The sequence below is a fragment of the Paramormyrops kingsleyae genome, chromosome 19 (assembly GCF_048594095.1).
Source record: "Paramormyrops kingsleyae isolate MSU_618 chromosome 19, PKINGS_0.4, whole genome shotgun sequence".
Classification (NCBI taxonomy): Eukaryota; Metazoa; Chordata; class Actinopteri; order Osteoglossiformes; family Mormyridae; genus Paramormyrops; species Paramormyrops kingsleyae.
The window spans coordinates 831,906-858,733 of NC_132815.1; the positions used below are offsets into that span (position 1 = coordinate 831,906).

The 26,828-nt window shown below is 43.0% G+C and overlaps 2 protein-coding genes across 6 annotated transcripts in view; both read right to left on the reverse strand.

Moving 5' to 3' along the window:
* LOC111844407 (serine/threonine-protein phosphatase 2A 56 kDa regulatory subunit gamma isoform-like) overlaps positions 1-18,051 on the reverse strand; it is a 31,801-nt gene extending 13,750 nt beyond the window's left edge. The window contains exons 1-3 of one of the 4 annotated variants that reach the window (XM_023812872.2): positions 17,893-18,051; positions 16,935-17,000; positions 12,508-12,670 (exon numbers count right to left, since the gene is read on the reverse strand). In XM_023812872.2, coding sequence (XP_023668640.1) covers positions 12,508-12,670; positions 16,935-17,000; positions 17,893-17,919 — 256 coding nt within the window. In that variant the 5' untranslated portion in view covers positions 17,920-18,051. Of the gene's footprint in view, positions 1-3,014; positions 3,284-12,507; positions 12,671-16,934; positions 17,001-17,892 lie in introns of those variants that run through there. The other 3 variants (XM_023812873.2, XM_023812874.2, XM_023812875.2) reach the window with 3 other exon arrangements.
* Positions 18,052-19,091: 1,040 nt separating this feature from the next.
* On the reverse strand, positions 19,092-26,598 carry LOC111844402 (heat shock protein HSP 90-alpha). 2 transcript variants are annotated; one of them, XM_023812859.2, is made up of 11 exons: positions 26,359-26,598; positions 24,616-24,765; positions 23,940-24,306; positions 23,725-23,858; positions 23,280-23,594; positions 22,825-22,990; positions 22,541-22,731; positions 20,968-21,115; positions 20,172-20,440; positions 19,728-20,061; positions 19,092-19,493 (listed from the first exon to the last, which is right to left on the reverse strand). In XM_023812859.2, exons 2-11 carry the CDS (start codon positions 24,763-24,765, stop codon positions 19,384-19,386), a joined length of 2,184 nt encoding a protein of 727 aa, XP_023668627.2. In that variant the 5' UTR covers positions 26,359-26,598; the 3' UTR covers positions 19,092-19,383. The 2 variants fall into 2 exon arrangements, with proteins under 2 accessions (XP_023668627.2, XP_023668626.2); XM_023812858.2 differs by having other exon boundaries at positions 26,368-26,597.
* Positions 26,599-26,828: the final 230 nt, after the last annotated feature.

A 26,828-nucleotide genomic window follows, 5' to 3' on the forward strand; every position in this document is an offset into this window, starting at 1 on the left:
GTAGCTGGGGGGGGGTGTCAGCTACAGAAGCTGCTATAAGGAAGTGACATGCTCAGCGGGGGCACTTCTGAAACTTTCTCTGGGCTGACTTGGGGCCCTTCCCAGGGGAGACTTGGGGCCCTTCCCAGGGGAGACTTGGGGCCCTTCCCAGGGGAGACTTGGGGCCCTTCCCAGGGCACCTGCAGCTCCAAAATGGCTGCTTTCCCAAACCTGAATGACAGGGTGCACTCCCACCATGAAGAGGCACGGCCTTATTTTGCCAGGGCACCCCCACAGCACCAAGGTGATGTCACCCTTACATGGCCAGGAACCAAGGACACTGGGTACCAGGTACCTCATGAGCTCCAAAAGACAGTACATCAGATACCAGGTACAGCAGACTGTCCTGGTTAGACATGCCAGTGAGCTCAAGGTGCACAGAGCTGATCATTTATAAAATGAATATATGAAGGATACTGGTCTACATATTAACTGTCTTGTGTAACCAGCTCATAGGTCAATGAGAAACTGCAGGAAACGTTTTTGTTTCTCACACACAGCAAGTGTGAGGCTTTGCAGCAACTTCTTAAAATGGAAAACGTACATGGAAATAATTTCTGGGTTTCTAGGAGGGAAAAGAAAGAAGTTAAATATATTAGAATTAGATCAGTAGTCATTGTTGACACACCACAGCACACAGTGCACGACGACGAAATGTATCCTCTGCATTTAACCCATATTTGATGTTGTGACATAGCAGGGGGCAGCTAATTCAGCGCCCGGGGAGCAGTGCTTGGGGGTGGTACCTCACTCAGGGTACCGCAGTGGTGCCTTGCTGGTCGGGGATTTGAACCAGCAATCTTTCAATCACAGGTGCACTTCCCTAACCATCAAGCCACCACTGCCCACCTTACTGGAACCCATGTAGGACTGAAAATATATTGCATTTAAAAAGCAAACAAATAAAAATACCGTTCTGTTGTAAAATTTGCGCAGTAACATGAAGACCTGGTGGTTCAGAATCGCTCCCCGTTCTTAGTCTAAAAAACACGGCCTAGTCAAAGAACTGTCAAAAACCCTAAGTCACTCCAAGGTTTCAAAGGAATTCACACTTAACATGAACAGAACAGCATAAACTGCACCGTTCTTAAGTCCCATACATAAATTAAATAACACGCAACACCATGCTTTTAGGCTGTCTAGGCACACAACACTAATGTTCAGAGGAAGAAGCAGACCTCTTTAGTCCTTTAGTTTGAGGTTAGCTTGGCTGTGTGGCTAACATTCTGGGTCAATGGCAAAATGGAAACCAGCCTAGTAGTCAGGTCACTAGAACAGTAAAGGCTCACTGTGACATTAAACAGGGCTGCAGAGAACACAGGCCGCAAGGTGGGGGTCCACCGCAGGGGCAGCCAGTCACAGAGCACATGCACCAGCGGTGGCCAATCGTATCCGCAAAGGGCCCGTGTGTATGCAGGTTTGGGATAACCTGTAGGTCAGCTGTTCAAACCCAGGTGTGAGGACTCTTCCGCCAATCAGTCCTCTAATTACTAATCTTATTAGGGAGTTACGACGAAATCTGCATACACAGCGGCCCTTTCTGGAAAAGACGGGCCAGCCCTGAAGCGCAGGCACTCGTACACCACTATCACAGACTGCTTTAAAAGATTAAGATGGAAATGTCACAATAAGAGGAAAATCGAAACCTCCGTAGACAGAAAGAGCAGAATTCAGACCGTGAGACGGGGAATGAGACAGCAGTACCTGCCAACGAGGCCCCAGATGCTCCATTTAACAACCAGTAGGCAGACACAGAAGATACAAACCATTCGGATTTAAAAAATAAAATTACACATTTGTCACTGGAAAACACCAGAATTTGCCTTAAGTGAGACGTCCTTGGCAAACCAGCCACCAAGGGTCATGAGCAATGAATGAAAAGCTGCTCATCCCAACACAAAGGCTATTACTGCAGGCCGGACATAAACAGCGGCTCTAGACAAGAAGGCCCAGCAGATAAGAGACATGAGAAATGCATGGCTGCCTGCGAGTGCTGGGGTCTCTGACAGGGAACAGTGACCGCAGTGGGTTTACTACCCAGCACCACATGCGTATGCAGACAAGGGCACGCAGACACGTACGCAGACACCGGCACAAACGCACGCACGCAGACACCAGCACAAACGCACGCACGCAGACACCGGCACAAACACACGCACGCAGACACGCACGCAGACACGCACGCAGACACGCACGCAGACACGCACGCAGACACGCACGCAGACACCGGCACAAACGCACGCACGCACGCAGACACCGGCACAAACGCACGCACGCAGATACGTGCGCAGACACGTGCGCAGACACCGGCACAAACGCACGCACGCAGACACGTACGCAGACACCGGCACAAACGCACGCACGCAGACACCGGCACAAACGCACGCACGCAGACACGCAGACACACAGACACTGGCACACGCACATGCATGCACGCAGACACTGGGATGCATGCAGACACGGGCACGCACACACACGCAGACACGTACGCAGATGAGCACACACACAGACACACAGGCGCACACGCGCACACACACACAATGTGACAGGAAAGCACCATAGCAACAGACGGGGCACAGTGATCGCGACCCTGTATTCTCAGCGGAGCCCTAACATTCTGCACTCACTTCCTTTGACATCAGCTCCCTTGGAGGGGGAGGGACACAAGGCGGGTAGTAGGAAGAAAAAGGAAAAAAAAAAAAAAAAATCAGTTTGTCACCAACCCCCCCTTTCCCTCCCCACCCCTCCCCCCCTCCCTCCCATTGCTATGCAATGCTCCTGCAAAACTCTGTCCGTCAAGATCGGCGGTGCATTCAGCCCTTTGGATGGAAATCCAACCCAGGAAGCGAAGCAGAAAGCTGCGGGGATTCAGAGAGCGCGGTTCTGCCCCCGCCGGCCGCGCTCGCCGTAACCAGCGGGACGTTACAATGTTACACACAAACACAGTCCTGCCCTGACAAATGTAACATACTCACCTCTGAAGTGCATAAGGGCCACAGGCTGACAGGAGTCATTGGAATTTGATGTATCCACAATCATCCTGCTGCCAGCTGTATTACATTTCAACATGTACGATATAGCAGAAGGGCAATCCACTTAGGGCAACGAAGCAGCCTCCATTTTAGCACAAAAACAGAGCAGAAAATGAAGCTCCCTACTGCTGGAGAGAACAAGCTAGCTTGTGTTGTCAGCGGCCGGCAGGAAACCCGGTTGGCTGGGTGCAGCTATGCGAGATGAGTGCGTCAGACTGCAGGAGGATGACAGAAGGTGATTGGCTGGGAAGGCGGGACCTTTGAGATGATTGGTGAGTTTGGCACCACTCATCTGCAACTCTCGAAGCTCAGCTCCCACCCCCAACAGCAGCAGATGAATCTGAGCCGATGCATCCAGACCTTTTTTTTCCCCCCTCTGACGCCACAAATAATGAAATTTGTTCAATTCATGCTGGTCGAAAAAATGACAAGTTCCATGATAGTATTACAGCAAAATTCATCTGTAGACAGGAACATTGAAGTAGCCCTGCCACATCCCATCTGCACGGGGAAGCTAAGGGCAAGGAGAGACTGTGTTATCTGCAGGCACTGCCTGGCGCGTCACTGAATCACTGAGCAGACACCGCTAACACCGGCGGTGTAGGCCGGCCCTCGCCGTCCGCAGGGCACACGGCGTCACTCAGAAAGCCTTCGCGGGGGAACAAACGCGCCCGTAGCACAGCCGCCTCAACCAGTAAAATACAAATTAAGGGAAATGTGCCAAAGAATGAGGAAATGAGGCAAGTGGATGAACTGATGGGAAGCCAGAGGAAAACAAAGCTCCGTAACATTTAGTGTCAAGCCGTCCGTCAGCATCGCTGTGCGGCAGAATCATCTTTCCCAACACAGATTCAGTCTAGGCAACTAATAAAATGGATACTTTTCCCCATTCTAAGTAGTACCACAATTGTGACAGACCACGTCATTTAATCTTCAGTTGATATCCCACTGTTCCATACCATGTTTAACAAAATACTGTTTTTCAGTAAACAAATGCTAAAAGAACCTCCTGCCTCTTTAAATCATCTGCATCTAGAAATGCTACATTCAAACTTGGCTGCGTGGGAAACGCCCAGGAAGGGCTACACACGCATGATCACGGCGGCTCCCAGGACACAGAGCCAGAGCTACATCCCGCCACTGATTTAACCACAGAAGCATTTCAACAGCTGGGCTGCACCACACTTCCCAGTCATTCATCTGCTCTGTGTCCCAGAAGCAGAGTATATAGAATTTAATGGCAGCATTCGGCTCTGCATGTAGGACCAGCGAGGGCCTTGAGAAAGACCCGTAACTGCAATAAAAAGGTTCCAGGGGCTGGATAAATGGCTGACACTGCACTCCGACACTGCACTCCGACACTGCACTCCGACACTGCACTCCGACACTGCACTCCGACACTGCACTCCGACACTGCACTCCGACACAAAGCTTTGCTTTCACCTTAATGTGTCAGTTTGCGTGTCTCAGGAGAACAGGACGGGACGTGGGGAGAATGAATTTTGTTGTACTTGGCAACTGTACAATATCAATAAAGACATTCCATAAAATAAGGACGTGTAAATTTAAAGCAGCATGACAGACATTAACCGCCAGATGGCAGCATTGGGTAAGAATAATAGTCTTTGGCTATTAGTAGGTCAGGTCAAGTAGATTTATTTGTCATTTCATCCATATACACAGTATACAATGAAAGGAAACATTGTTCCTCCAGGGACAAGGGGCACAAAAAACGAAAGGACAGAACAACACAAGTTCAATTACAGGACAAGACGACATGCAGTGCAGGCGGCAGTAGTAACAGTGCTAGTTTGAATGGATATTTGAATAATTATTATCACGGATACAGTATTACGGCATATACTGCATTCTAGCAGCAAGAGAGCAATAAATAGTAAATGTGCAAATAATAGTAGCAGCAGGAGAGATAGCGTGCAGTATATAATAAATGGCATTTGAAATACAGTTCTGATTCAGTTCTGATTCAGAAGTCTGACAGCCTGAGGGAAGAAACCGCTTCCCATCCGGGCAGTGAAGGCCCATATGCTACGGAACATTTTGCCAGACAGAAGGAGGGAGAAGAGGGTGTGGGAGGGGTGTGTGGGGTCGCCCACCATGCTGATGTGGTGGTGGGGGAGGGGGGTCCCAGTAAATAAAAGCTCTTCTGAAGAACGTCCTGCAAGAACAGGCAGGGATTCTAAAGGTGAAGAACCTCATACAGCTCCATTAATAAAAGCAGCAAAATGTTGTGAAACAATTTAGGTTCCTGAAAACCCTTCTGGAGCTTCAAGTGTCAAGGCTGTGTGCCTAAACTCTGCACAACCCGCAACCCATCTGCTGCACTGAATACAAGCTAAAGGACCTCAAAGATGGAGCAGAGGTTAATAGACTGGTGACCTTTTGGATGTGATTGGTATCTATAGCAGAACCTCCATCATGACTAAAAAGAACCGGAAAGCTATTTCAGGCTTATTCATACACTGGTACACTGTCATTCTGACAGCAAGCAGCATGGTGAAGCAATGGCTACGGTAAATCCTTTTATAGAAGGGTTTTCCCCCACAAACAGTGCTAAGGCCTTTTTAGAATGTCATATTTCAGAGCCATTTTCCTGACCACCATACCAAGGAGCCCAATGGCATTAAGTGTCTGAGGATCTCCACCAAATAAAGCTGATAAATCTGAAGCCAAGCCCAGCCAGCATTCTTCAAACAGTCAAAGGTCCATAGCTTGTCCAAACTTACCCAACATAACCTACAGCCAAACATAACTGTCAAACTATGGGGAGTCTGTCAAACAAGTTGCTGTGAATAGAGCCAGCAGACACACAGCAGTGCTGAGAAATGAAATATCGTCTCTACTAAATCCAAAATATTTTCATACAGCAGAAGACAAATGTCTTTCAGTGACCAATTCTTGTTTACGTTTCTCTTCCTCACTGATTTTTGTTAAATTTCACAAACACTTCGCACTCTATGAGTGAGTCCAGCAGCAAGGATGTGAATGATTATGATGCAGAGCTCATGTAAAAACGGCAAGACTTTAAGCAAGACATTTTGGCTATTTAATGTGAAGTGCACGCACACAAACATTGAAAGATACTACAGCCAGAAAACTGCAAATAATGCTAAACCTTAACTCCAACGCCATGGTAAACTCGACGCCGCTTTCTGGAGTATTTCAGTATAGAGCCGCATATCCCCACATACACCATCAAACAAGAATAGCAGGGAGGTATCCCCGAAAGTGGGTTAGGGTTTAAACCCTAACTATGACACCGCAGTAAAGTTAGCTTTATATTCAGTTTTCCAGCTGTAAAATCTTTCAACAAAAGCAAGCAACACCTCTTGGTTTTCCACATATCTCTACAGAAGAATTTTAATGAATATTTCTATGTTCATGTTGTTTCATGTTCAATGGCCCAGCTGTCTTGTTTACAGTCACTGACAGTGAATGGACAGTGCAATTATTAATAAATAAGTTTAAAAATGCATATATGGAAGTTACACAGTGTGCCTTGTCCACTATAGTAAAAAATCATAAATACGAGGTGCAGCCGTGATATTTATTGTTATCGGGATATGACATTTTGGTCATATCACACAACTCTATTCTAAAATTCATATGTAGAAAACAGTGAAATATGACACGTGGTTTTGAGGTTCTGATTATGGACGACCAAGTTGTTTTGCTAATAGACATGAAGCACGACAGGTAAAATGATTACAGTAACAGACTCGCACCTTGACTGTAAAAATTGTGCATAACTTATGTAAGAAAACAGGTGTTTAGGCTATATCATAGTACTCATGAAATTGAAACTGATGACAACATGGATGTTCACGATATGATGTTTTATCAATATTGTGCCTTGTCCTAAATGGAGAGACATCAGAAGTAGCATATTATCACCTAGGGTTTCACAGCTGTACACAGAGCTGTCAATAAGTGCTTCAGAGAGACATGCATCAGAGATTTCAGTTTCGTTTCTACAAATTTGCAGCTTAAGGCTGATACTCCTTCAATATAGCTTTCAGCACATCCCTAATGTAACTGTATGTAAAGGCAGCAAATTTCCCTAGTTAGCATGCAACAACGATGATGAGGAAGATGATGAAGATCATGTAAAGAGGTAATAGGGAATATATAAGTAATGCATGTACAATTGAACAATGTCTCATGTAATGGATTAGAGAGACTCAAATTTCCAGAGGCTGGTTTGGCCCCTAATATGTGGACAAGACTCATTCTGCCAGTACTTCCTTCTCCTGAGAGCAGCAGCTCCTTTGATTCATATCTCCAAGGTCACACTGGCTGCATTTCACTCTCATTGCTCCCCTTACTCTACATCCCTATTAAACAGAGAGAAATTGCCAATAAATGCAGCTGATGCATCACAGCACAGAGCTGATATCAGATTCATTCCTGTGGTGTGTTTGATACTTAAAACTCCACCCCGAATCTTAGCGGAACCCAATCTCTGTCCCACATGACCAGTCAGGTCATCTGCATATTCAGCTCAAAATCAAAACTTGCTGCATTGCAAACTCTGACAGAACCATATTCAGTCTAAATCCAAAGATTTAAACAGTTGGGGATTTTATGAGCACTGTACAGGTACGGAGGTGAGATGATGGCATACTGAAAGTGGCACAGACACGTGCAGGGAAGATGAACAAGGTGCTGACATATTAGAAGAGACACATCCATGTTGATAAATAATTACACTATTCAAAGTGCAAAGGGTACAATAAATGCACTAATACTGTAACCATTAAACTAAATGAGACGAGCATGTTCAGCAAAGTGTGGTTTCAGCAATGGAACAATGATGCATACTAGTGTTGGCATGAAACCAAAATCAGGACTTCGATACGATACCTGCCTAAAACATTACAATACTGATACTAAAACAAAACGACAACAAAAACTGAAACAATTCAATGGGTAAATAGATGACAGAACAACGCAAGCGGAATGATGCCATATTCCGTTTCGTACGTCAACAAGATGTGGATGGTTGGCAACAGCATTTGTACTTGCAGCCATGGCTCTCCTGTAATAGTGTGACATTTGTGTCCCTTACAGAAACTATACATTCACTTCCCTGAAAGGATTAAATTTTTTTCATCATTCCGCTTGTCCTCGGAAATATGATGAGTGCTGTTTCTTTCCGCGACTATGGCCAGTGCGGCATGTAAGGGCTGCTGCAAGCAAGCATATGAATGTTTGGACACTAAATGTTTGGACTGAGTGTATACGCCTACTGTGAACGAACGACTAAGTTGGAGAACGAGAGACCCAAAGGAGTGAAGGAGTTGTTGAATGAGTCGGGGAACGGGACACTCAGATAGGCTACCAAACGAGAGCCGTACCTCTGAAATATGGCTGAAATACACCATCTACTGGTGTAGTATATAGCCTACTTGTGCAGTGACTTCCAATATGCTATATTTGGATTTTAGAGATGCAACATTTTTACAATTTAACATTATTTTAACCAAGGTTTGTCAGCAGTCATTAGTTGACTACGTGATGAGATGTTAGGAGTGTTTTTAACAAACACGAGTAGTTAAGGTACAATGTTGAGAAACCTACACTAGAGTTCAGTAACAAATGTTTTTCTTGTCACGCGAGTTATTGATGCTATTTAGCTTACTCCTTAGCACTACTTATAGGTGATGTTTTTGGACATACTGGAACACAAGTGTTTCAGATCTCTTTCATGCAAACAGGAAGCGGCACTGAACGAGTTGGTGAACGGATCAGAACGGATCTTTTACAGCTGAATCAAATGAAGTGTGTCCCAAAAAAGGGACATTTCGAGCATCACTAAACCAAAAAAATGGTTGACACACCCACTGTGCCTCCAGAGAGCAGGAAAGTCGACGACTGACCCGCTTGTTGAACAGTGACACAAATCATAGGGAAACCTCTTAAAGTACTAATAAAACGGAAAATAACATGGTGTTTAATAACGAGGTATCAGAGTACTTTTTCAGTATTGGTATACCATGCAACACTAATGCACACCACTTCACCACTTCATTTTCAGATTATGTATTTCTATACATCTTTATTAATGATTGCACTGTTTCCATTCACCTCCAGGGCCTGTAAATGAGCGCCAACTATTGAACCGGAAGTGCACATGCAAACATTCAAATATGAATTAAAATTCACAGATAGAAGTATAGTAGTCTGGAAAACCAGGAGGTGTGCAAGTGTTGCCATCAACTCAAAAAGCTGAAAACATCTCATCACAGCAGAAATTGCCTCTTTTAGATATTAACAAGATTTAGTACATCGCGAAAGGGCTTGGAATGCAAAAATGGTCAGTGCCTGTGGACATCAAAGGTCAGTGATTAAAAATTGCCTGACTTGCCAGAAAGCTGAATATCAAATATAAACCTAACTTTACCGTGATTGCTAGATTCTCACGGTCAAGTCATTTCGAGAGTTTAGGAAAGCTGATTTGTTATTTCAGATAATACAGAGACTCCGATCTGCCCAAGGGCTATTACTGATCTGTGGGCCTGAACATATACTCAACAAGGGCCAGGTTAACATTCTCAAAGTCACAGGCAAAAGGCATAAAGATCTGGGGATTTTGTGCATGAACATCGAATCGTCAAAATGAGTTTCGTGGTTAATCATATTTTCTTCCACACCCCTGCTCTCTCCAGTGCTGGCATAATTTACTGGAAAACCAAAATGTTCACAAAGTACTGATTACGAATGATTGTGTCCAGCATTATGCATAACAAAAGAATTTAACATTTTTCTACTAATTAACATCAATCACTTAAGTAGCAGGACTAGTTGCATGTCAACTTCAGAGGTTTTTGTTGAACCACCAGCATCAAAGGTGCCTTTGTACTTGAGCTGGGCGATATGTCCTAAAAATAAAATCTCCGATTTTTTTCACAATAAATCCGATTTTCGATTTTAATCGATTTTCCCCTCCCCTACTCAAAATCAAACTACAGAGGACAAATACATGGTTCAAAACAAGTTTTAACTTATGAGTTAACTTAGAGTTAAAGTGCAATCTGACAAGCCAAAAAAGATGCTTGTAAGTGAGATGGCAGGCCACGCCATTGTAAACACTTTTAGAAACTTGTAAAAACTTTTATCATTTTAATGAATCCCGGCTTTTCCACAGTATGTATGGGCACCATGTCTTTTGCAAGACCATGTCCAACCCTAGACTGGAGACCGTAACAGAATATACATCACAACAGCGTTTGTTCTCGCCTTCCACCGTGCCCCATTCTTATCATACGGCACACAGTTCGAAAACGTGTCAGGGACGGTTGCTCGCTTAACTTTGGATGTTGTGCTGGTGCTGCGGGTATTTTCATTTCGCTGGGAGCTGCACTCCGCTGTGTGCCTCTGCTTTAGGTGCTGGAATATATTTGTCGTGCTGCTTCCTTTGGTTGCAACAGTTTTTAAAACAGACTTTGCAACGAGGACTTGTTTGGTCAGTGTCCGACGGCGCAAAACCGAACCATTGCCATGTTGTTTGTGCCGCGCTAATGTACCCGTGAAGAACGGTGCGTCGCATTAGTTCAGCTTTTGACGCTCACGTGTAAAATAAGTAATTAAATCAATTTTCATAAAAACATATCGTCCTGAACTGTAAATTTGAATTAATCGATAAAATCGATTTATCGCCCACTTCTACTTTGTACTGTCACCAAGAACCAAGCCGTACTGCAAAGTACAGCTCAGAATATGGCCTTTTTCTTTCAGATAATCCATGCATAACGGTGCAGAAGACTAGTACCTATGTGCATTTTGACCAATCAGGTGGTGCGGGCCCAAGCACCTCTGATTGGTCACGCTTTCGACCCTGCTAATATGCAGGGCCATGTCAGCATAGATGCGGCTTGCATAATTTATTTTGGAAAACCATCTGTCTGCGGTACAGCTTGGTTCTTGGTGGCAGTGGAAAAGCACCACAAGTCACCTCTGATCCTCCAGAAAAACACAAATAGAAATAGGATACAAAACTACATAGAAAATGACTCTCCAGGAACAGGGTTGGGACTAAACACGCACACACACACACACACGCGCGCACGCACGCACACTTGTACAAACCTTAACCATAAGTAACTAAACAAAATAAGAGACTTTTAGCATTTTTAGTTTTGTGATTGCAGTCACACATTTTTATGAAATTGAGTTTCCCACTTGAAGGGACTGGAAAAATGGTCCCCAGTAGGCTGAAATAACAGGTTTTCATCACATTGTAGGGACATTTGCTTTTATTTATTTATTTTAAATTTATATTATATTATATCCATCCATCCATTTCCCAATCCGCTTATCCTTCTGGGTCACGGGGGATTATATTATATATACACATATATAAAACACTCTCTCTCTCTCACCGCAGCCCACCCACACACTATATACAGTGGTACCTCAGTTCTCAAACTCATTAGAACTCGAATTTCTTAAAAGTCAAACCAACCAGTTCAAAAAAAAAAAATTACCTAGAGCTCGATCTGAATCTCAGAAGTCAAACCGCGAACGCCAACCTAAGATAACTTGTACGCACGGGGAAATGAGTCACGCGGCACGTCACTCAGCGGAAACAAAGGGTAACGCTTCAGTCTCAGCCTCGCATTCGCTGTGATAGCATCATGCATGTTTACACTAGCTGAATACATATGTTTAGACAGTAAAAATACATTTAGACAATGATAGACAGTAACAGTAATTATTATTATACAATAAAATACATTTAAAAAGAAAGATTTCTTATTCATTATTTTAATATCAACAATAAACCATTAATACATTTAATTATAATAATATTGTCGGGCCGAGCAGGAACAGAACGGAGACAAAGGCACAGACATCAGGGTATTGGGGAATATGGGGTTTAATTACAGGTAAGGCAGGCAAAACGCAGATGGACAATACAATGACCGGACTGGGGAAACAAACTGAAACGCAGACTAAATACAGAGAGCTAATAAAAACATCCAGAAACAGCTGATCACACGGGGATTCCACATGGGGTTAACGAGGGGGTGTGGCACACGGAAGGAGCGGACGATCAGGGCAGGACACATTGTTTGGATACATTTATTTTCTTACTTTACAAATTACTGTTTTGATAAATGTGCTTAGATGTGTTTAGTACAGTATATGCTCTTCTTGTTTTATCAGGTTCATTTTGTGTTTAAATGCTAAAAAAAAAAAAACATTTAGGTGTAATTTTTTGGGGCCGGGAACCAATTAATCTGTTTTCCATTATTTCTTAAGGGGAAAATTCGATCTGAACTCGAACTTTTTAGGATTCGATCTGGAGTTCTGAACAGATTAAGTTTGAGTTTCGAGATACCACTTTATATATATATTGGAAGCAAATGTGCGAGAAAGAACCGGCATCAGCTGGCACCATCGGCTGACTGAATACCTTTGAAAAGAGGCAGCTTCTGGAGCTCCCGGTTGTTGCTCAGGGTGAATCTGGATGAGCCAGGCCTCTTGTCCTTCCTGACGGAAGAATGCGAGCTGGACTGCTTGCCCTTTATCAACTGCGTCGTGGGTGGGAGGTGACTGCTGTTCTTCTGCCTCCAGCTCTAGAGGCAATAACAGAGGCGGATTAATGTTAGGATACCTCTAAATGGAAGGTCATGGGCCAAATGCAGACAGTGCGCAGTTCAACAGAAGACCTCAGTCAGCAGTTGTGTTAGGAGATTTAAATGCACCAGCTCCCAGCGGGAACAAGGACGGCCTCATTTTTGAATGCGCAGAGCACAGATTCTCCCTGCCCAATAACCGGCATTGTCATATAGACACAGAGCCTTTACAAGTACCGATTTTAACAAAATTCACTTAATCAGTCAATACTACAAATTCGCAAATTAACCAATAAAGCACACAGTTTCTCTCACACGCACATACACAGTGGGCAACTTATAAAAGGTCAATTCACCTTATTTTTGTACAGTGGGAGGAAATCAGAGTACCCTGAGGAAACCCACACAACAGGATAAGAATGGGCAAACACACAAACCGGAACCCCCCAACCTAGTAGGGATGAGGGGGCAGTGCTACACTACCTGACCAAAAGTATGTGGACACCTTAGCAGCACAGCTAAGTACTCGCTAAACATCCCTTCCCAAAACCAAGCGTACTACTATCCATGGAGAAGGTCCCCCTTTGCTGCTATAACAGCCGCCACTCTCCCGGAAAGGCTTTCCACTACATTTTGGAGTGCGGCTGTAGGAATTCAGCCACGAAAGCATTAGTGGGGTTGAGCACTGATGTCAGCTGCAGTCAGCATTCCATTTCATCCCAACGATGTTCATTGGGAATGAGGTGTAGCTCAGTGTAGGTCAGCCAAGTGTTTCCACACCAGCCTTGCAAAACCATTGATTTATGGACTGGGCACAGTGGCATAGTCATACTGGAAAAGGAAAGGGCATTCTTCAATCTGCTGGCACAAAGATAGAAGCACATAATTGTCTAAAATGTCTTTGTATGCTGATGAATTAAAATTACTCTTCACTGGAACTAAGGGACCTAGACCAAACTATGACAAACAGCCCCAAAGCACTCACACACTCAGACAGGTGCTCCTGGCATCTGCCAAACCCAAATTCATCTGTTAGACTTCCAGAGTGAAGCGTGATTCATCATTCCACTGCTCCACAGTCCAATGTGACATGTTTACACACTGATGCTTGACGTTGTGCACAGCAACATGGCCAAGGAAACGCAGACCATAAAGCTGCCGACAGACAGTTCTCGCACTGACGCTGCTTCCCGAGTCAGTCTGGATCTGCAGCAAGTGTCTCCACTGAGGAAAAGTGATGTTTCACACGTCATACGCTTCAGCACTTCGTGGTCTGTGGTCACCTGGTGCGGCCTGCCTCTTTGTGGCAGCGCTGTGGGTGCTCCTAGACATTTACACTTTATAACAACAGTACTAACAGTTAACCTTGACAGCAGTTTGACAAACTGATTTATTGTAGTGTTGCCATCCAATGATGGCACCATGTTTAAAGTCACTGAGCTCTACAGTAAAATCACATTATATTACCGATGTCTTTGGAGGCTGCATGGCTGCCCCTTTCATTTTATGCACCCATTTGCAAATGGATGTGGCTTACATAGCTGAATGCAATAATTGGAAGAGGCTTCTACATACTTAAAGCCAGGTAGTGTGCAGGCTGCAGCATTGTGACTGTGTGTGCCCTCTGACAGAATGCGCTCCTGCCTTTTGCTCTATGGTGCCTGGCAAAGAGTGTAGCCACACCTCCAGAACTGGATAAGTGGTTGGAAGATGAATGAACAGGCTCTTATCACAAGCTGAACTCTCATGAATTAGGTAAATGGGGAACAAAAAAAATAAATCACAAAGGGGCTTGTTAGAACAGGAGCTGATTTAACGTGAGGCTCAATATCGTTTATACTGTTGCAAATAAAAATAATGACTGCTGTAAAAATGGAATCACGACAGACTTTTCACTTAAGAGACCAAGATTGTAAATGTTCTTCCTGAAGTTAACATGCCTATAAACCACAGTACCTAATTTGTCCAACTCAAAATATTGTTCACTAGGTCCACTGTGGGAAGAACTTCAAGTTAAACTGCAATAAGTCTGACAAAACTTGTTAATGATGCAACTGCAAACGGCTTTCACTGAATATACACCGTCTTACATGAAGGCCAAGGTAGCACTTTGAATTAAATCATTGCAGTGCATTTAAACATTTACAATACTTCCTGCTATACTATTAATTCTATTATTTACTTTAGCTGCACTTTCAAATAACTGTGAAATGACCCATAATAAATAATCCTTCTAAAAAAAAATGCAAATCATGAAAATCCTGTGATTTAAGGATAAATGTTCATGGTCTTCAGGGAATACTAAACAACAGGGGTCTTGGCTCAGGTCACAATGAACAGTCATGTTTCCAGAATTTCTGTCTTTCCACCACAATGGACATTTTTGGACCAAATGATCCAAGAGTCTCTCTGTGGGTACCACAATAATATATCCCCATATACAACTGCATTATATTAAATCGCCAAAACAAACTTTATCACAAAAAATCTGAGACAGTTGTCCACAATCAATGATTTACACTCAACACAACTGGAGACGCACCTTAGTACAAAAATCTCAAGCAGGGGGGGAGAACATAACACATATACACATTCATAACTGAGGCTGGCCACACTGGGAGAAGCCTGTGGCTACGAGCTGCGGGACGGCGGGGTCGGACATCCACCCCGGCCCTTTCATAGCGCGAAAAGCCAGGCCTACGTCCAACACGTCTTCAGTCGGAAGCAGAAGCGTGAGCCGAAGCGAACTCGCCAGTGTTTAAGTCTGCAAACCCATGTAGATAAAAACCACGAGTGTGTATGTGACACAAGCGCACAGAACAGCATCCACAAACGGGAACCGTTCTTGCAAGAGCATATTTCTGCTCCTCACACGCAGATGGGGATAATAATAAAGAACTATGTTACTGGTTTATCTATTCAATATGCTGTACTTTTTAATCATCATTTTAGTGTGTACTCTTTTCATGTAATAAAAAGGAAAAAGCTTACTCTAAAACAATATGCCGTGTAACATACTGTGTGCAAGTACACTCCATGGTTCGGATCACAGCGAGCTCGGCTAACCTAGCCCCTAACCCAGGGGTGGGCGATCTTATCCGCAAAGGGCCAGTATATATGCGGGTTTTCACTGCAACTCATTATTAGATTACTAATTAGAGGACTGACTGGCTGAAGAGTCCTCACACCAGGGTTTGAACAGCTGACCTACAGGTTATCCCAAAAACCTGCACACACACTCGACCTCTGCGGGTAAGACTGCCCACCCCTGCCCTTAACCAAACAATATACAAGAATTTTGGCATTTTGGGCACTGCAAAATGCTTCTTGAGCGAACGTTATGATTGACAGGCTCGTGAGGTAACATACGGCAGCCCGGGTTGGGTAACCACCTCTGTCTTCCAGCAGATCGCAGCAGGACATTCTTGCACATTGGCAGAATATGAACCTAGCTATTTGCAAGTATGGCTAACATACTCTTTTGAACAAGAAGCAGAGTTGAACTAATATTGTCTGAACAGTATTAATGCCAATCTGCAGAGAACAGCAGCACTTACCGAGCCAGGATACAGAAATAGTTTAATGAAGGACCATTAATTCTCCATGATTTCTTGCCCGTGGAAAGGCCCAGTGATCCCACAGAAACCAGCGCACTACAAACACCATACAGCAATTCTAATTTGACAGTAGTGCCCCATTAATATCTAGACCAAGTGGTTCAGAATTAATTAAGGACTCTGTAACCCCAGTGATTACTTGTGTCATAGCACAAAGACAGACACAAGCTGCTTCATTAAATAGCCATCTGTGTGACTGAGGACAATGTGAAAACTACTTTGATGAAAAGCAGCCACGAGGCAAAAACAAGGAGCAAAGAAGTGTGGAGGCACCTCAAAGCTGACACACATGTAGGGAATATAACGGAAATGTAACAAAGATGGATAGAAAATCACTGAGTGCTCTAGCAGAAAGGCATTCATACATTAAACAGGCAAAAGTACGGAGCATTAAGCAGGGGTGGTTCTAGGGTGAGAAGATATCATGCTTTAGCTTAGAAACAGTGTCTGCCTTTGTGGTCTTAAGGTGCCCTGCGTTAACACTACAATTCAAACAAGGCAATTAAACGTGGCTTGTTTAGGCATTTCACTTAAGTGTATCACGTGGACACCCAAAGCGGTAATTGCACGCCCACATCATACAGCTCTCCAAACACGAAAAAACCATCCTCTGCTGCATTTACAAATTAGCCAAACTCTTCATTTACCTCGTTCTCTGTTTCTTGTGCATCTTTGTTTCCAGTTTTGGCCACTTTTCCTGATTTTGTAGTTTCCTGAAACAAATGGTTTCTGTAAGATCTCAAAGTCAGAAGGAAGATACGGACATTAAATCAACCCACTGATTCTGGGACCGAGTTCGCGTGGACTTGCCAGTAGCAGTGCAGAGTGTCTCACATTGTAGCTTTTCTCATTTTAATGATTTTGTATTACATTACTTTCGATGTGAATGGATACCATCACCCTCATTTTAACCTCCCCCCCCCCAAAAAAAAAATCAAATTCAAGTAACATCTCATCCACTGTCCATCTGTATTATAAACCATTAGTTATATAATCCACCAATTAAATTATCATTACCATAATGTTTTTCCTCATCTCAAACTTGGAGGGTACAGTACAAAAAACGAACATAAGCTTGTTCGTTAGCTAGATGGCTATGTGGAAAACTGCACATTCTGGAAAGTCCCATTATTGCACCAAAAAGTTAATGCAAAAAAAAAATCACATCCGCGAAAAGGATCAGATGTCTGATTTAACAATTTAGATACCTATGTAATGCAGACTAACTTACCTGGTAATCTTTGCCCATTCTGCTAGCTACAGATGATCTAGCACAAAACGAACTAGCCAGTAGTTGGCTAACTAGTTACCGTAATCAAGTTTACCGTAAACCCTTATAAGCGTGAATATTTCCAAACTTGCAGAGTGATAACACGCTATACATTCACACCCCCTATAAACTCAGAGCTAAACATTACAATTAAAAAAGAAGCACATTATGACTCTGAGATTACCGGTTACCGGCTACTACAGACATCCCCGCAGAGTCGTCTAACGTTAGGCCTCATTCATCCATTTGCTCCTTTTACCATGTAAGCATTCAATTCCATATTTGAAAGAAATGTTTAACATAAAAAAATAAAATCACATAAACATCCAACCAACCTTCTCCTTTTTCATTTTATTCGGCATTGCGGATTTTAAAACCGTCCCTCTCGCCCCTGTCAATCCTCTCTCGAGTCCGCGGTACTAGTCACTGACTGCAGCGGTTCTTTTTCTCCGGCCCAGTTGATTGGCTGCTGTCGGTCAGGTGACCGAACCTGTAGTGGGCACGCTGACAGGAGAGAGACATGACCTGGTTCCACCAGCCGCCGTAGATACTTGGTAGCCATCCTGATTTCGCTAACTTGCGACTTTCCGTGCATGCGTGTCCTGCTGAAGGATAACTTCCATTGTGAAATTATCACGATTAGTTGAAAAAACGAACTTTATTACCGGTATAACACTACGAAGTTACAAACAAACAATAGTCTCGTAAAGTTAACTATGAACGCAGTAATGCATGGATTTTCACTCAGTGCGTATAACTACCATGATTGTTAATCCTAAGGTAAAATGTGCCATGGAGCGTTTAAACATTTACCATTTACATCTATGGGTGAAAACGTGAGCGAACTGCAGGTTAATGGCTTTACGCACAAAGTAGAGTTACATATTGCTAATAGCGAGAGTAAACTAGTGTACCGGTTATATTTTATAGCCAGTGTTGCATTGATGCAAATATTTTATCCCTTTAGTTGAAGCAGACCAATGTCGCGTTGTAGACGGTGGTAAGAAAAAAAAGAACTGTCTTAGTTTTTGGTATTTGCTACACAGCACTCCCACCTAGTGGCATATCGATGCTACATTTCTAACAACACCCCATAACCCAAACTTACACAAATTTAAGTCTCTGTCGCTTTTGCTTCCGCAGGTTCCAGGGATATGCTCAGGAATCCTGCGACCCTGGATAGGTTAAGGGGGGGAGAAGGGTGTACAGAATACTGTTGGATGGACGAAAAGTCTCCCCTATTAAATGTATTGTAATGGGCAAGACTTACTAAGCTAAGGTACTTACAATCAAAACATATTTTAATAGATCTTCCAAGTTGTGAAATAATTTAAAAGCAAAGCACCTTGACAAGTGCAGAGCCAATGCATGCAGTTAGAATGTACCATTCATTTTAGTTCAATATTTTTAAAGAAAAAAAAACTCCATACATTCCTTTAAATATCCAGTAGTGAAAGTTTAATGCATACCACAGTGGGGATTCAGTACTGTATTCTCGAAATGCTTGTCCAACTCGCTCAAATAAATGGCAGACTTTCGGATTCTGAAATTTTATTTGTTCTGGTACAACCATTTCAAATCTCTAAATTGCCATTATACAATGCATTCATGGCACACAGGAGACCATACTGGAATGTCAATAAATAGAAGATGTCAAGAACTAGACAGAAACAAGAGCAGTCAGGTGAGATGTCCTCCCACGCATGGCACTGCCAGAGATCCAAGATGTACAGGGAACAAAAGGAAGCATTCTCAGAGAATGTGCATTGCAACAGACATTCTAATTATTTACAGTTCTACTGCGAACTTGGTCTTTTACTGTAGCTCTAATCTACTTCCTCCATCCTGGAGGCATCATCATCTCCTTCCAGTGGGGGCATGTCTTCAACAGGAGCAGAACTGCTTTCATCAGTGGTCAGATCATCCTCATCAATTCCTGCAAAGGGAACATGGTCTATCTTGAGTCAAATCAATACAGCTGCATTTAACGTGTGTGTGTGTGTGTGTGTGGAGAAACAAGCATTCTAGGCATATTGTCATTTCATTGATAGAACATTGCCAGATACTAACAAAATGAGGCAATTAAGTGACTATACAAAATTGTTCATTTAGGCCTTTCAATACATGGTGCACTACAGCTACATATCTACAGGAATTTTCTTGCACTCACCCAACCCCAGCTTGATCATCCTATAGATACGGTTGGAGTGAGTCTGAGGGTCATCCAATGTGAAGCCAGAAGACAGCAACGCAGTCTCGAACAGCAGAATGACCAGGTCCTTCACAGATTTGTCATTCTTGTCAGCCTCCGCCTTCTGTCTGAGGGTCTCAATAATAGGATGGTCTGGATTTATTTCCAGGTGCTTCTTGGCAGCCATGTAGCCCATAGTGGAGTTGTCTCTCAGTGCCTGTGCCTTCATGATCCTCTCCATGTTGGCCGTCCAGCCATATGTGCTGGTTACAATGCAGCAAGGAGAGGAGACCAGCCTATTGGATACTGTAACCTGTTCAAGAATATTCAAATGAACATATTTAAAGTCGAAGGTGTTCACAAGGCTTTCCGTTTCAATACATTTCATGTTTAGATATTCAAGCACAAGACGTCTTTGCTCACCTTTTCCACTTTCTTCTCCAAAATGTCCTTCATGATCTTGCAGAGGTTCTCAAATTTGCTCTTAAGTTCTTCCTGTTTCTTCTTCTCCTCCTCATCCTCAGGAAGTTCCAAACCCTCTTTTGTGACTGACACCAGGTTCTTGCCCTCAAACTCCTTCAGCTGCTGGACACAGTATTCATCAATGGGCTCGATCATGTAGATCACCTCAAGACCTGCCTTGCGTAGGCGTTCCACGAAAGCAGAGTTGGCCACCTGATCCTTTGTTTCTCCTAAGGAAAGATTTTGATTATGATTTGGCTTAGATTTTCAAAAATCAGACTTTACGTTTACATTTATTAGCGGACAGTTTTATCCAAAGCAACATATATTTGAGAAAAAGCAGGGTTAGACCAGCCCCTGAGCAAGGTCCTTAACCCCCAGTTGCTTCAGGAACTAACTGTGAAATCATTCTTCCAAGACGGGATTCAAGCCAGCAACCTTCTTCACAGGCACAACATGCAAACTCACTCAGCCACACCCCCTCATCCCCAAGTAAAACCATATAGGGCAGGGGTCTCCAACTCCGGTCCTGGAGAGCTACTATCCAGTAGGTTTTCTATCCTACTTGGCTTCTGATGAGCGACACCTGTTCTCAGGTAAATACCAGGAGCAGGCGTGGCTCATCAGAAGCCAGGTAGGATAGAAAACCGACTGGATAGTAGCTCTCCAGGACCGGAGTTGGAGACCCCTGATATAGGGTTTTGTGTTGTTGGAAATCGACTGCTCCTTGAAGTGCACTTTTCAAGCAGTGGCTCACCAGTGATGTAGTAGATGTGCTTCTGGTTGTCCTTCATCCGAGTGACGTAGTCCTTAAGGGAGACCATCTCATCCCCTGATGCGGAGGTATAGTACCTTAAGAGCTCAGAGAGTTTCTTGCGATTTTGAGAGTCTTCATGTATTCCAAGCTAAAAAAAAATTAATTAAAAAACAAATTCATAGACAGCAGATAACCAGACATTCCTTTAGCCTACAACTAAATTATTTAACATAGGGACCACATTTTCAGTCAAGTCCTAAAAAAAAAAAAAAAAAACTGGCGTAACTGTGCAGAGAGAAAATTATACATTAGATATGTCGTATTTAAGGTACCTTCGTTTAAATGGTCTTTATCTTAGTTCACTTACAATTAGCCCGAACTACCGTAAAATCCGACAAATAATCCGACTAATCATGAAATCCAGTTCTAGCCCGGTTAATTGCCATTGTTAGCAATATCAGTTGATAACACATTACGTGCGGTGCTTTACGTATAAAACTCCGTAGCAACACGTCCACAGATAAGTTGGACGGTATAGTGTGTGCGACCGATTTAATGAGCCACAAATGAGAAGTAGTGCTTAAACAGGATAAAACTACAACTTTCCCTTCTATTGATAAAAGGCGCAGCCATCTTCGATTCTGAACTCGGGATCCTCTGTGCTGCTCCGAGATATTTCTCAGATCTCCGAGAAATGGGAGCGCGCATGTCGTCACTTCCGGCTTCAAAACTCGGAATCCGAGTTCCCAGGGCAAATGGAATTAACCAAAACTGCCCGAAATGGGTTGACAGAGACATTTCTGGGATTTTGAGTCATTCTGCGCTGCAGATGGGTTAATTGCGTTAAAAATTTTTTATCAGATTAATCATGATGATTGATTAATCCACGTTAACCCATTAATTTTGACAGCCCTAATATATGTACATCTTATTCAATGCCACCATTTTCTGCATTGTCAATTTAACTTCTAGTGGAACCAAACAGCAGGTTAAAATTAAACTCAGAAAAACCAGCAATGCAGTCATGAAACCTAGCTACGTGACAGCTGCCGAAATAGCAGGATCATTAAAACAATACACCAGTGGTTGTGAAGGCATGCAGGCTCAAAGCTGCAGAAGTTCTGCACTCTCACAGGTTTTGCCAACCAGTAAGTTGAGAAACTAACCTCACCCTTTTTCAAACTGTATGGCAATTAATTGCATAAATTTCACATTGAATGGTAACCACCTCACTGACACATATTGCAGATGCAGTTTAGTCCCCTGGAGGCATTAATGAGTTTACTTGCCCACTTGTCCCTCTATATGTGCGTCTTCTCTACTCTTATGTCCCTTATATGTACGTGCCCTGCTCACAGTCTGGAACTCGGAAATAGAGCATTTCACTGCACATTGTACTGAGCATAAGTGTACGACAAAACTGCAGAATTCAGAAACTGTACCTGAACTGTCAAAACCAATATGAACTATTCATTTCATTAAGTACTGTGAGCAAATAATTTAGGTTGATTTAGGGAAAGGAAAAAAAAAAAACACCACCATCTGGATCTGGTTTGCATGTCAAGGGCCTAACCTTGATGTTCTTGGAGAACTGCTCATAATATTTCTTGTAGTTGTCCTTGTCTTCGGACAGCTCAGTGAAGAGCTCCAGGCACTTCTTCACCAGGTTCTTGCGGATCACCTTCAGGATCTTACTCTGCTGCAGCATCTCTCTGGAGATGTTCAGAGGGAGGTCCTCAGAGTCCACAACACCTTTGATGAAATCTGTACAGGAAAAACAAAATAAGTTTTCATCTACCAGCACCTCATAGAGATGAGCCTTTTCTGTACATGACTGTAGATGAACATTCAACTCACTGAGATACTCTGGGATGAGCTCTTCACAGTTATCCATGATGAAGACTCTGCGCACATATAGCTTGATGTTATTTTTCTTCTTCTTGTTTTCAAAAAGGTCAAAAGGGGCTCTTCTTGGAACAAAGAGCAGAGCCCTGAACTCAAGCTGGCCCTCTACGGAGAAGTGCTATAGTAAAAACAGAACACCATTCTAAGTATCAGAAGACACATTCCTAAGGAGCTTGACGAAAATGTGTCAAAATAGTATTGTAAAATAACAATGTTTAAGTGACGCCACAATTGTTCAATTCTTGACCAGCCCCAGCACATGCAATGTCCTCAAGTGGTGCCTTTTATAGCCTGAGAAGCATCTGTATTGCTTTAAAAGTATCCTCCAAAGTTTAGTGGTTTCCTGTAGCCCTTCATCCCTTTATAGAATTTAAATTATTTCTACACAAATAAACCTGCACACCAACCTTTACAGCCAGGTGGTCCTCCCAGTCATTAGTCAAGCTCTTGTAAAACTCCCCATACTCCTCATTGGTGATGTCATCTGGATTACGGGTCCAGAGGGGCTTAGTTTTGTTGAGCTCCTCTTGGTCAATGTACTTCTCCTTGATTTTCTTCTTTTTCTTCTTCTTATCAGAGCTCTTCTCCTGCTCCTCATCCTCATCAGAGCCCACATCTTCAATTTCAGGCTTGTCCTCATCACTTTTCTTGTCTTCCTCCCCTTTCTCCTCCTCTTTCTCTTCTTCATCATCACTGACCTCTTTGTCACGCTCTTTCTCCACCTGCATAGATCAAAATGGAATTAGGTCAGACAGGTACAAGGCAGAATTCAATTTTCATGGACATGCAGTCATTCGCTCTTCATCATGCTTCTCAATGTCAGTTTCCACAAGTAATTATGCAACCACTTACAAAAAGTGTGATGGGGTAGCCAATGAACTGAGAATGTTTCTTCACAATCTCTTTCACCCTTCGTTCCTCAAGATATTCTGTCTGGTCCTCCTTCAAATGTAGGACCACCTTTGTTCCACGGCCCAGAGGTTCAGCTAATAGGAGAAAGAACAGTCAGGTTGTGTCCACCACATATCTTGCATACCTAATCACAGTTAGATGTGAAATATCCTTACATGTATCCACTTTGACAGTGAAAGATCCTCCAGCAGACGACTCCCAGGCATACTGCTCATCATCATTGTGCTTGGTGATGACAGTCACCTTCTCAGCCACCAGGTAGGCCGAGTAGAAGCCCACACCAAACTGTCCAATCATAGAAATATCAGCACCAGCTTGCAGGGCTTCCATGAAGGCTTTGGTCCCGGACTTAGCAATAGTGCCCAAGTTGTTGATGAGGTCAGCCTTCGTCATCCCAATGCCAGTGTCAATTATGGTCAGGGAGCGGTCTTCTTTGTTCGGAATGACGTTAATTTTCAAATCTTTTCCAGAATCCAACTTAGAAGGATCTGTGAGGCTCTCATATCGGATTTTGTCCAGAGCCTAACATTCAGAAAAATGTTTAAGGTTTAGCCCAAAGTAATTCTTGTTCAGTAAGAGAAAATATATAATACTGCAGTAGTACAACAACTAATAGGAGCAACTAAGCAAATACATCACTGAAAAACTAAAATATTTTAAAAGTTCCAAACACCTCCCCCATTACACGATGCATACGGTCCCCTTTCTCTTTAGTTGAGGAGGGGTGAGGATCATGGATACAGCAGAATACAATGTTATACTTTCCACACCCTTAGACTTTTTTGGCTTGTTGTGCAGCACAAACTTTGCACCTAGAAGAGAAATACTCACATCTGATGAGTTAGAGATAAGCTCTCTTAGAAAGATCTCCTTATTGGAATAGAAGGTGTTGATGATCAGAGACATCAGCTGGGCAATCTCTGCCTGAAAGGCAAAGGTCTCCACCTCCTCCTCCATGGGCTGATCATGTGCTTCAGGCATCTGTACATGCAGAACACAAAGAGACACCAGCTAACCATCTGGACACTAGACTATGCACAGTCATTACCCAAACCAGTGCATTCATTTTAGCCTTTGCAGTCTGAATTCACCAGTAAAATACAGTATCCTTACATTAAGCTCTGCAAAAGCAATCACCTTCCAAGTGACATACTGCAGACATAAAGGAAAGTTTGAGATATGCTTTAACTGGAGATATTTTAAAAACCACAGTGCACACACACTTATCACATTAACTCAGTGACTCAAGGTGGATTAGTACAATCTCATCTTCTACAGCAAACCCATTAAACCCATACCTCACAAATGTGCATTTATCCTGGCTTGTCATTAACATTTCTTAATTTTAGCATTCAACATATATTGTTAGAAGTACAGTGATTTTTTTTTCTTTGAATGACCCTGCATAACCTTGTAAAAAGGTCACCTCTTTGTCTCTACACAAGATCCCCAAATGTCCATTCTCTTTTTAAAAGTTAAAACAGTACTAAAAAACACTAGACACATTTATTTTCATTGATCACACTATATTCTGACAGGACTTATCGAATGCTGTTATTCATGCATTAGCATGACTGCTGAATATAGGATATGGTGTCAAGGGACATTAATGTTAATCGTTATTGTAAATCAATATTAGCCGCCTTCTGAATGCCAATAAGTAAGCCTTGGTAGGTATTTATGATTAAGTCAATCTGAATTAGCGACAGCAATTAGGTACCAACAAGATAATACTGCCACAAAACGACAGTGATTTCATATCAGTTGCTATATTAATCACAACGTGGTTGCATGGATTATTCTGGAATCCCGTGTACGCCAAACCTCAAACAATTGAGACTGCGTAAGTCTTGCGCCGCCCTTCGAAGAAGGTTGAGAACAACTACCTTCTAGAACCTACTGGATAGTAACATGCCTATTGATAAGAAGGAACCATTCTTAATTATTACAAAAAAGCTCGATCTAGGTATTGGACGATCTAAAATATGGATAGTTATTTAGCGTAGGGTCAAGAGGGACGAAACCTGATATTTGGCCAGCAAACAAATGACCCTTTCATTACTGGATGCCGAGCTAAATATTTTACCGGTTTTGCAAATTAACATAAGGAAGGTACATTAGGTCCCAAATCCAAGTTAATATCGTTGCATAAACTACTGATAACATGGACTAATAACCAAGATATTTTTGTTCTTTTTTTGCGCAAGGTAGTCAGTGGGGTCTTCCACATCATACGGCACTGAAATCCAATTCGGCAGGCAGCTCATTCTAAAGACAGCAGTCTTTTGTAATTGCAATATAAAATTAAAACAACCACAGGAAAATAGTTTAAATAATTGAATAGAAACGGCTGACAAAGAACGTGGTCAGGGAGCGACACCATCCGTATTATTCTTTACGGCTAATTTAGTCTATACACTGGCAGCGGGTAATAGGTGACCATCTAAAGGAATTACATTTTAGGAGCTCGCCTATGTGCAAAAATAACCATCGCAGTTTGATAGCATAACACAGGCAAACACGTGAACAATAAAATGAGACAAATGGCCATAATTCGTGAATAATGTTACGCACATTTCTTACCTTGCAGGTTGGTAAAGGATTCTAGTTTAATGTGGTTTCGGTTATTTAATTACTAATTCGAGGAAAACCAACCATTCCTCTCGACCAGACGTCGAAGTGAGAACGATGCTGGCTCGGCCGCTTCCGCTTAAATAGCCGATGCCACCTTCGCCAGAGACTTCCAGAAAGCGCGGCGGCTTCCAGAAGCGTCTAGAAGCTTCCTCTCCGCCAGCGCAGCAGGGAGTGGGAGCCGAGGCCGCCAATCACGGACGGCCTCTTTCTGCGAGTTAGCGGCTACGCCTTCTTCGCTTAAAAGTGACAGGACTTAGCGAGTCGTTATTCTCAGTGTCGTCATATTGGGTGGAAATAAGAGCATTTTATGCGCTCATTGCTGACTGGAAGTGTTCCGAGGTGGTAGCTAGGTTGCGTTGGAATCTGTGGATTCATTTCAAAGAGTAAAGCACAACATAAATATCGACTAT